Source organism: Podarcis pityusensis, assembly GCF_964106645.2.
Source record: "Podarcis pityusensis genome assembly, chromosome: 6".
NCBI lineage: Eukaryota > Metazoa > Chordata > Lepidosauria > Squamata > Lacertidae > Podarcis > Podarcis pityusensis.
The window spans coordinates 96228194-96240126 of record NC_138030.1 but is presented as its reverse complement, the minus strand read 5'-3'; the positions used below and the strand labels follow the sequence as shown (position 1 = coordinate 96240126).

General features: G+C 44.1%; 1 protein-coding gene across 13 annotated transcripts in view; it reads left to right on the top strand.

Annotated features, from left to right (window-relative positions):
- Positions 1-1319: 1319 nt before the first annotated feature.
- PRRC2C (proline rich coiled-coil 2C) overlaps positions 1320-11933 on the top strand; it is a 79704-nt gene continuing 69090 nt past the window's right edge. For all 13 annotated transcript variants that reach the window (XM_081012000.1, XM_081011998.1, XM_081012006.1 and 10 more), the window contains exons 1-2: positions 1320-1425; positions 10578-10728. In XM_081012000.1, the coding sequence (XP_080868126.1) occupies positions 10614-10728 (115 nt within the window). In that variant the 5' untranslated portion in view covers positions 1320-1425; positions 10578-10613. The remainder of the gene's footprint in view (positions 1426-10577; positions 10729-11933) is intronic.

Here is an 11933-nt window from a genome sequence, read left to right as displayed (position 1 = left end):
TGTTGTAACTCAAAACCTTAACAAAGCACACTTGCACCCAGAGTCTATAAAGAACAGGAAGAACTTAACACCGAAAATAGGGTGTGTTGTCTGGGTTCATATCTCTCATGCACATCTAGAGATCACAAGTGGAAACTTGTGATGGGAAGTTATGAAGAAAGGGCACAGGACACAACGGAGGCACTAGGACACAGCATCATAGCACTCCTAGGAGCTTGAGCATGTTGCTAACACTTCTCCATGTAGAACCCTCACCATATCAAACACTCAACACCAAACCACATCCCAGATCACTCCACACCACACCAGTAAGCAAGAGTGAGGGTACACATCTTGTTATACATAACTGCAGAAACTGATAAGGAAAATTTGGCTTTGGCTTTTACAGCCCAACTCCCCATCGAGGGACTCCGTGTCCCTTAGGTCCATTACTGGTCAGAGAAGAATTCATGGAGGCAGGAACCAGTCAAAGTCTTTATTTTTCTGTTGCAACAGAGTCCTTCCCCCTTCCCGTCTTGCATGGAGGTGAGGACCCAGAAAAAGTATGTAAGAAGTTGCCCAACCCACCCCCCACCTTACAAGCATCATACCAGCATCACAGAAAGAGGAGGTCTACAACAGAAATGTGAAGAGTGGCTTCCCTCCTGCCTGTCAAGATACCTGATAATGCTTGCTGATCACCTTATCCTGGTCTGTCTGGGTCATTCTTTTGAAATAGTAAATACCTTAGTTCTTGAATCCATTGTCCCAGATCTCCCCTATTCATTTGAGGTCTATGGAGAGTCATGATGGCTTCAGGATGTACTTATGTATGTGCACTTATGAACATTCATTTCATTTATGACACCTTGGCATTCTTATAACACAACCAGCTCTCTTGTGTCCTGATAGTATTCCCTTTGCCATGTGTGAACACCACACATAGTGCTCTGACACTCTTCTCCTCCACAGCCAGGGAGCAGGGCACAGGGGAAGGCAGGAAGTAACTCATTTCTACTGTTTTCTGTCTTCTTTCTCCCTCATTCCTCATGAGCCATCTCCAGCACCACCTCCTTGCCCTTACTTTTCAAGCTGACTCAGGTGCAGCTGAGAGGTCCACAAAATGATGGAAACCTCTTGCACCAACCCTGAGAACGGAACGCAGCCCTCCTGGTTAGAGGCGCGCCCACGGCCCCGCTGCCGTTCCCGAGGCGCCCCGTAGGTGGCGCCACCGCACTCCCAGCTCTGGCGTCGGCGAGGGAAGGCAGGCGGCGGCCAGAGCGCCGAAGCCCCAGGGTCACGTGGGGCTGGCCGCCGCGTGCGTGCGTGCGTGCGTGCGTGCGCGGTGAGGTCAGACGCTCGCGAGGCGCCGCCGGCTTGGCTACCCGCCCGCCATCTTGGCCCCGCTGTGTGTGGAGGCGACGGCAGGCGCTTGCTTCGGCCTCGGTGAGTGCGCGCCTGAGGCGGCTCCGCGCGGGGCTAACGGGAGGCGGGGAGGGAGCGCGGCGGCGCCGGGGAGGAGCGGGCGCGTCAAGCCGGCGGCCGTGGGAGGCTTCGCCCTCCCGCACCCGGCGCGGGGAGGCCGCCGCATGAGGGGGCAGTTGCGGGGCCTGAGGCGAGGGCGGCGGGCCGGAGTGAGAGCAGGAGGAGCGGCTCCGGCCTCCTCCTCCTCCTCCTCCCGCTTCTGAATGGGGCAGGGATGCTGCTGCGCTTGGCGGCGGAGGAACGAGGAGAGGGGGCGCGGGGGGGGGGCGGAGGAATTGGGGACGCGGCCTTCTTTTATTTCCCCGTCTCTTGCGCATCCTGCCCTTTCCCACTTGGAGGGCTTTCCGGCGCCATTCTTTCGTCCCCGCTTCCCTTTTCACGCGTAAGCTTCCGGCGCGTCCCTTTCCCCTCGCCCTCCTCCGCTTCCCCAGATTCCTTCCCTGGGAGAGGAAAAATGAGTAACTTTCTCCTGACTAATCCAGGCCTAGGCTGCTGCGGATCCTTTATTACTTGGGGCTGCACCACCACCGCCCGATTTAATTCGTTTCGTCAGGCAGGGTGAGGTTTTGCGGCAGCCCCCGCGGGGATACATTTAGCTGGCTGGTTGTTGTAAAAAAATGTCCATCCCAGCCTACCCCCTGAAGGGTTCTTCGGGGCGGCTAGCAGTCTATAAAACCTGATGAAAACCCTATCTGGTAATTAAAATGTCAGCAATAAAACCGGTAATGCCTAAAAGTACCTTCCGCTTCCAGAGGCCTAGACAAATACGAATGCCTTCAGAATTTGCCGGGACGTGGCTAAGGAAGGGCCTGCTTGACCTCCCACTCAAGGGAGTTCCATCAGAGGTGGCGAAAGGCCTCTCTCACACTTTCACCCTCAACTGCACTGTAAAGTGTTGGTTGGGCTGCATGGAGAAAGGTGCACCTTCAAGTTCTTTGGTCCCAGGACCATGAGATGGTGGATGCCAGTGTATGTGAGAAGGGGGGTTGATTGGGGAAGAAAAAGTGATTTATTTGCCATCTGAGGATAGCAGCTCAGTGGGCTCCAATTCACAGTTACCTACTCTCCTACCACCCTTCCTAAACATGGAGTTCTTCACTGGAGTCATTGTGCTGAGAAAATATAAACTTACTCATTGGTTCACATGTTTGCAGTATTTGTAGCATCTTGAAGACACAAGAACTGGTACAAATTAGTTATTGATATTTGCAGGTTGGTAATCATTGTCATATATTAAAGTTGGGGCATCTTCCCTAGGAGAGACTATGGTTGTATTGCCATTGTTTGGCTACCACACATTTGGTGTTGTTTAAGGAGAGGAAGGCTGTTTAAGCCTAGTCTGTGTGACATCAGTATGAAATTGGTGAGGAAGAGGAAAAACTTGGGCGGGGGAGATAAAGTGAACAAGTCCCATACAGGCCATTGCTTGATATAGACAGCCACCGTCCTAGCCTCTTTAAACCATCTTGTATTAGCTTAAAATATGTCCTAATGGTGTTCCTGCAACAAATTTTTACTTGCTTTGGTGGCCAAGCTGGATATTGTGGTCATTGGGACCCTGTCACTCCCCTTGTCACTGACCTCAAGCTGCACCTCTGTGTTCAGGACAATCCTTGGATCCTCTCTCCACTATCAAGTTTGGAGCTAGAAATGATTCCCTTCATCAGTCTAGGGGGTCTCATCAATGCAGTTTCCAATAAGGCCTCTGCCACCTTTCCTGCTCAGGAGAAGGTGAGTGGACTGGTGGAGAAGCAACCAAGTGCCCCATTCCTCATTTACACTCACCATAGAAAGCAAGCAAGCTGCTATAGGAGGGAGCACCAGCATTCTGCCAAGTGCATTTTGCACCTGACTATTGGCCACTTGTGACCATGTGAAGATGGCGTCTGACGTTTCCACCATCTAAAGGTGCATGCCTGAGGATCCTTGCCTGTTTTCACACACTATCCATTGTATTTTATCTGCACACTCAGGATGAATTTCACGAACCAAAAAGTCATATTGAAAAATACGACTTTTGAGCTGTCTGGCCCAAAAATGGCAACTAGGCATTCTGCTTTGGTGACTAACCTGACTTAAGGAGCCATTTGGTGCCTAGCTTATATATCTGAGTTTTTAACACTGCAAGATGGGCTAGACATATTTTTCAATACAACTTTTTGGTTCCTGGAATTCATCCTGATTGTGCAGATAAAATATAACTGATAGAATTCTACAGGATGTGCAGTTCCAAAGTTGCCTGCTGCGGGTTACCATGCATACCAGAGGGCAGTGTCATGGCATGTATGAAAAGCAAAATGTGGGATTCTAGTCATAATAATAAAGGTAGCTGTACTTGAGGTTGGGGAAAGTATGGTCTGGAGTTCAGCTCCTACCATCTCTAACTTCTACCATGCTGCCTGGGACTGGTAGAAGTTGGAGGACTACAGGGCCTCCTTCCTACTTTTAAGTCAAATTCTGAAATTTTTAAAGTAAGATCACAGCCATTTCTTATTTCTTTACCTATACAGTGGTACCTCGGGTTACATAAGCTTCAGGTTACAGACTCTGCTAACTCAGAAATTGTACCTCGGGTTAAGAACTTTGCTTCAGGATGAGAACAGAAATCATACTCCGGCGGTAGCGGGAGGCCCCATTAGCTAAAGTGGTACTTCAGGTTAAGAACAGTTTCAGGTTAAGAATGGACCTCCGAAACAAATTAAGTTTTTAACCCAAGGTACCACTGTAAATTTCTACTGTAGGATGTCTGAACATACTTTGGTATTTTTAACTTTTCTGGCTTCAACTGCTTAATGCTTAGTGCTTGATGAGAATTTTTGTTTACCTCTTACTGCTGAATTTCCATTCTGAATCTATCATTATGAGTTCTGCTGATTACTGTCAGCTTGGTAGAAGAAGTTTACCCTAGAGTGGAGTCACTACTGTGTGAGGATTCTTATTTCCTTGGTGTCTTTGCCAAATGCTTTCATCTCACCCAGCTTCTATCAGCAGTACAGGTTTCAGACAATCGCAAGAACACTTCTGTCTTAGCATTAACAACAGCAGCAGCAACAACAACAACAACATCAATTTTATTATTTGTATGCCACCCAACTCATCTGACTGGGTTGCCCAAGCCACTCTGGGCAGCTGCCCAGCAGAGTAGTAAAAACATGATAAAACATCAAACATTTAAAACTTCCCTAAACAGGACTGCCTTCAGGTGTCTTCTAAAAGTCAAATAGTTGTTTATTTCCTTGACATATGATGGGAGGTGGTTCCACAGGGTGGGTGCGACTATTGGAGAAGTCCCTCTGCCTGGTTCCCTGTAACCTCACTTCTCGCAGTGAGGGAACGGCCAGAAGGCTCTCAGTGCCCGGCCTGAACAATGGTGGTGGAGATGCTCCTTTTGATATATAGGGCCAAAGCTGTTTAGGGCAGGGGTCAGCAAACTTTTTCAGCAGGGGGCCGGTCCACTGTCCCTCAGACCTTGTGGGGGGCCGGACTATATTTTTTTGGGGGGGGGAAATGAACGAATTCCTATGCCTCACAAATAACCCGCATTTTAAATCACACATTCTACTCATGTAAAAACACGCTGGTTCCCAGACCGTCCATGGGCCGGATTTAGAAGGTGATTGGGCTGGATCCGGGCCTTGGCCCTTAGTTTGCCTACCCATGGTTTAGGGCTTTAAAAGTCAGCACCAACTGGGAACCAATGTAGATCCCTTAAGAGCAGTGTTATATGGTCCAGCGGCTGCTCCCAGTCACCAGTCTTCCTGCCACATTCTGGATTAATTGTAGTTTCCAAGTCACCTTCAAAGGTGACCACATAGAGCGCATTTTAGTAGTCCAAGCGGGAGATAACCAGAGCATGCACCACTCTGGCATGACAGTGCACGGGCAGGTAGGGTCTCAGGTGGTGTACCAGATGAAGCTGGTAGCTGCCCTGGACACAGAATTGACATGTGCCTCCATGGACGAGTCCAAAATGACTCGCAAGCTGCATACCTGGTCCTTCAGGGGCACAGTTACCCATTCAAGACCAGGGAGTCCACACCTGTCCGCCCCCTGTCCCCCTATAACAGTACAGTGGTACCTTGGTTACAGACGCTTCAGGTTACAGACCCCGCTAACCCAGAAATAGTACCTCAGGTTAAGAACTTTGCTTCAGGATGAGAACAGAAATCATGTGGCGGCAGCGGGATGCCCCATTAGCTAAAGTGGTACCTCAGGTCAAGAAATGCTTCGGGTTAAGAACAGAACTCCAGAACGAATTAAGTTCTTAACCAGAGGTACCACTGTACTTCTGTCTTGTTAGGATTCATCTTCAATCTATTAGCAGCCATCCATCCTCCAACCACCACCAGACACTCACACAGGACCTTCACTGGTTCCAATTTAAAGGAGAGGTAGTGCTGGGTATCATCTGCATACTGGTGAACACCCAGCCCAGACCTCTTGGTGATCTATCACAATGGCTTCATAAAGATGTTGAAAAGCCTGAGGGAGAGGATAGAGCCCTGAAGCACCCCACAAGTGAGAGCCCAGAGGTCTGAACACTCCTCCAACACCACTCTCTGGACACGGCCCAGGAGGAAGGAGTGGAACCACTGCATAACAGTGCCCCCAGCTCCCAAGTCCTCTGGGCAATCCTCCCCATGGCAGTCCCCCAACTTTGGGCAATCCTTTCCTTCCACCCACCCCACACACACTCCACCTCTCTCCAATGCCAATGGGTAGATCACTGCCAGTTTTTTTATACTGGGAGTAGATCTCAGTCTCTTGGGAGTTGGACGTGCCTGATTTAAATCATTAGGAAAAGAAACCAACTCAAATGATAGCTTTAAATGGACTTAATGATAGCTTTACTCAATGATACTCAAATGATAGCTTTAAATGGACTTATCCATTTATATTATTCATATTTTTACAAAACAATGTTGCGCCTCTGACCAGAAACCATGTTAATTCATAACTACATAAGAGTATTATTATTAATACGGTTATTTCATTCTTACATCAAAAGCCTACATCTTTGTCACATATTATTATGATGTCACATTTGCATATTTTCTTTTTTTACCTATAGAGGGAATCAATGTTAGAAACTCAGATATACAAGCTAGGGGTCAAATGGCTGCTTAAACCAAAGTTACAGTCTCCCAAACGGAATGTCTAGTTCCCTTTTTTGGGCAAGTCTTATTTTTCAAATGATGGACTGATTGTGATAGATTATCAGTTAAACATTTGGGTAGTTCAGATGATAACATTGAGCTATGTTAAGACTTCTGAGAACTTAAAGAAGAAAAGTCACTTTATCCAGGGATACAGTGATCCCCATGCATGCACCTCCAGATGGAGATGTCAGGCACCACCTTGGCTCCCAGACATCTTCACTTGGTCGCAAGTGGCCTGCAAAATGTGCCTGGCTATTTTCAAACTCTGGAGAGAATGTCTTTAAAATATCCTCATATAGGGTTAGTCTGGCCCGCAGCTCTCACAGTTTCTGAGGCCAAGCATGGGATTATAGGAACCTGCACACAGCACACTTTTGACAAATTTCCGATGTTGCTTCACTCTGCCATGGTGTAGCCACCATCACAAAAGAAAGTGGCAAACAAAAATGAAATTCCAATGACCAATAGGAATAAGATCTGATTGCTGTATTTTATCAGCGTTTTATTTTATCAGTATTTTATTTACATGAAAAGGTTTGCATAATTACAATAAAGCCGTACACAAATAAAACACAACAAAAAGTACACAACAAAATTGAACACTTTCCACATATTTCTAAATATAGTGGAACCTTGGTTTTCGAATGTAATCAGTTCTGGAAATCTGTTTGACTTGCAAAACGTTTGAAAACAGAAAATCAAAGGGCTGACAGCAAAGTGAATGGTGAAAATGGAAAAACGCGCTGTGGAAGCCGTTTGACTTCTGAGGCGTGTTCGAAAATGGAAGCATTCACTTCAGGGTTTTCGGCATTCGGCTTCTGAAACGTTCAGCAGCTGTGACGTTCGAAAGCCAAGGTTTGACTGTATAAAGATAGAAAATAATATCAATAACAGCCAAACACCCCTCCAAACAATACCCCAGTCCAAGAGCCTGTTCAGCAGCCTCAGCTTTTATAGCTGGAGTCAATCAGCTACATAATTTATATCCAAATGATTTAATATTTATCTAGTTATTATTTAAGAGAAATTTCTATTTACCGTGTCATGTTGTCCGAACCCAACAAACCGTAGTTTATCTAAAAAGGAAACTTCCAATCTCAGTCCCCCACCTTCCGCTAGTGGAAGAGATGAACAAGTAGGCACTGCTAGCCTCACTATTCCTTAGCCAGGGAATGCCATGTGGTTGCTAGCTCTTCCCTTCCTTTAGGATAGAGAACAGAATTCCACATCCGCCATCGGTCTGGCAAATGCACCAAGGTTTACTGGCTGTGTTGTCTTTCTACTTTGTTTTCTGAACTGCCCGAAAGACAAGAGAACTAACTGTAATTCATTGCAATGTGGTATACAGTCATGCCTTGGATCTCAATCATCTTAGCTCCCAAACAAATCGGTCCAGAGCAATCAAAACCCAGAAGTGAGTGTTCTGGTTTTTGAATGATTTTCAGAAGCTGAACATCCAGCGCGGCTTCCAGTTGGCTGCAGGACACTCCTGCAGCCAGTCGGAAGCCACACCTTGGTTTTCGAATGGTTCCAAGAGTCTAACGGACTCCCGGAACACATTGTGTTCAAGAACCAAGGTACGACTGTGTATTGATACAACATTTTTTAAAGCTGGAAATGTTAATGTGTTGAGCTGTCAGTAACTGGATTCCCCTGGCTGGTTTAAAAAATTCATTTTTACCTAGTAACAACCATCCCGGTAAACTTCTTGACCTCAAGCCAGGCATACTGGCAGATGTGGAAACCTATTTCTTTCATTTTCCTATGCTTTGATGAGAGTATGAATGATTCAGCAGATGCTGACATATGCCATTTGTAATCAGAACTATTACATCTCCTCTTTAGTTTGTGATTACATACCACTTGAAACCATGTAACAGTTGACTCTGCATACCATATACAGCTGTGGCCTTTTTTGCATTATTGGAATCAGAAAGGGGGGCTTTTTTTTTTTTGGACCTTCACAACATCACAGATGTCATATGCAGCTAGTATAGAATGTGGTGGCTAGCTTGCTTGTGAGCGAATACTACTGCCAGCAAACCCCAACGTAAGATGTGATTGTACTGTACTTGGAGCATAATTGTATTACAAAAAGTGAAAATCCTGTTTGATTGACTACATATAGGCTGCACAGTCTATAGATGTATGTGATGGTTTACTGAGAAAAATGTTGTAGAAAACAAAAGAATATGGAAGCAATATTTCAGCAAGTGATGTTAAGTGGGGTTTTTTAGAAACTTTGAATTGGATTTTTTCCAGTAAATTTTTGACTTCCTTAAGATAACAGAGTTCTGATTTAGTATGTTTAATTTATATTTAGTAAACAAAACTTCTAAAAGTATTGTTATGAGGTGTTAACTTTTCAAATATTTATACAGAATAGAAGATTTTCTCAGTAGTCAAAAATAACAGAACACAATTTTTTTACTACATCACCAAAGTATGTGATGTTACTCAAAGAGTTAAATTCTTTTAAAATGCCTGTAAATACTTTAAGGTGTCATAATTCATAGAATACATTTCTCTTTCATTATTTAGATTTTAATGTGATGTGGTGAAGACACTGAAAACTGTTAACATAACAAGTTTTGCATACCTGTAGAGTTGTTTGCATAAATATATTGACTTCCCAGGGATTAGCAATTATAGCTTTGATTTTATATTTGCCATTCTAGCCATAAGGTTTGGTATTTCCTTTATTTAATATTACTCTTCAAAAAATTATAGAACTAGAGCGATTCAGTGGAATCATGTTACGACATAACATGATCTTAGCTAAGAATGCAGTTTGGGATGACTCTGTTGTTAGCATTAGTACATCTGAGCAGCAAGCCATATGATCTTGTGCAGATTAGATTTGTGTAGTGGTAGTTTTTGGTGGAAGATAAACTGCAACAGGAAACATGCCATATTTCCTCAGCAACACATTGGTGTTTCAGTTGTGTCCATGGAACTTGTATATTTCTTTGACTACAGGGCATGTATAATATACCTGAGGAATGATCAGTTCCCTTAATTTGCCCACTGAAGATCAGTTTCTTTAACATGCCTACCAGGCCTTCCCATTTGGCCCACAAGTCAGATGTGGGGCAGATAAAGACATGGCTCAACTGTAAGGAGTTTTTCAAGCTTATTGTCAGCACCTGCAAAACTCTGTTCAAAGGGGTTCCACAGGATCTAACTTATCATCTGATATTCTGGTCATGTGGAGTACTTTGCTTTGGGCTGCATGAGACCCAACAGTCAGCTGAAAGTTTTGCAGGCTGTGCATTCATTTGCCTGTACATGCAGGCAAAACAGGGTCACCTGATGTCGTTGTGCAGTCCCAATTCATCTCTCACATTTGGTCCACGGCAGTGGAGAGCCAGATCCAGCTTCCCACCCTGATTTAAATATAACATTTAAATCACATAAAGTGTTTTACTGAATTGTTTTTCTTTTCAGATACTCCAGGTCAAATACCTTTAGCTGTTGGGGAAACACAACACGGAAAATTAACCTGACGTACTTTTTGGATTTAGTTTAATTTACTAAATATGTTAACATCCTAACTAATTTTCGGGGGAAATCAGAACAAAAAAAGTTAGTTCTAAATTTTCTGGAAAATCAATACCATGGATTGTGAAATTGTTTTAATGATGAATGCATGTCAGCATCTCAACAACAGTCTTTCAGCAGCATTGTTTCAATGCAGTGTTGCAGTTCATCTGACCACTGCCTGTGCTGTGGCAGTATCTTGAGCCAAGTATTCCTATACCCTGGTAGGAGAGCCCATCCTGTTACATTATCCATTGTAATACACAATAGGCAGAGCTACAACTATGTCATCATGGGACATTTGCAGCAGCACCTTGCTTTCTGAATGCCTCTTTTCTCAAATAAGCTATGTCACTTTCACTTGTTAACATGTCTATTTATTTATTGTCTAATGAGTTTTCCTTTCATTTTGAGGGGGTGAGCAAGGAGGCTCTAGCTCAATGAACTGAAATGTCTGAAAAGTCAGGACAGAACACAAAAGCAAAGGATGGAAAAACCAAGTATGCAACACTTAGTCTGTTTAATACTTATAAAGGAAAGACTCTGGAAACACAGAAAGCTACAGGTATGTAAAGTAATATGAGCTGCTACTGTTTGAGAAATACTCATTGCTGATAGCTTTGTTTGCATTATTAAAGTATCTCATCTAAATTTAATGAGCTGTTTATAGTTGGCTACCATTTTGAGTTATATCAATGATGTCCACCCACTTGCGCAAGAGGACTGCTGATTCTCTCCCCCTCCAGTCCCTCCCATGCTCTCCAGATCTGCTCTGGAGGGTCCTGGGTGCCCTTTGAGGAGGAAGGCAGGATATGAATTTAACAAATAAATAAATCTAAATAATGTGTTTAGTTTACTACTGTTGAACACACTATTGAAGGAGGCCTATCTTGCATTCTTTCTTTAGGCCTTCTGTGAGCTGACATATTTCTCTTTTGGCAGGCATTTTGCCTACTAAGTAATGTATTTGTTTCAAACTTCCCTAGCATTTTATCCTTAACTTGTTGTCTGCCATCTATGATTGTTTTGTGCATTTTGAATTTTATTTTTTTATTAGGCTGTTAGTGTGCTTGAACCTTTTTAAATAGAACCATAGAATTGTAGAGATGGGAGCAACCCGAAGGGTTATCTGGTTCAACCACCTGCAATTCAGGAATTACAGCTAAAAGGCAGGAATCACATCTAAAATATCAGAAGCCCCACTCCACAGTCATTCAGAGCAGGGTCTTCAGTGTGGCTGCCCCTCTCCTGTGGAACAAAATGAAGGAACCCACTGTGTGAAAGCATGCACCAATAGAAAAAACGGATTCAGGCCAAAATATAAAAACACAATATGTAACAAAGTACAACGAATATATTCGTCACAATGCACTCGCTATTATAAGGCATACGATACATACAAAGTGGTACTCCAATACGAGTGGAGAAAAACTCCTTCAGCCTGTAAGTTAACAAAGTCCCACACCAGGTACAAGTTGAGGCTTCTGCTGTATACTGGCTAGAGCCAGTTCGCTTTGAAACTGGGATCACCAGGCTGCAGTCCTGATTACTACAGCTGCTCCATCACTTTCAATAATTTCTTTGCGTTGGAGATAAGAAAATACATCATTAATTGTAACTCTGTATTCACTTCGATGTTTTTGAAGTACCGCTTGTGTTGGAGTACCGCTTGTATGCATTGTACGCCTTGTAATAACAGGTACATTGTGACGAATACATTCATTATACTTTGTTTGCTACATATTGTGTTTTTATATTTTGGCCTGAACC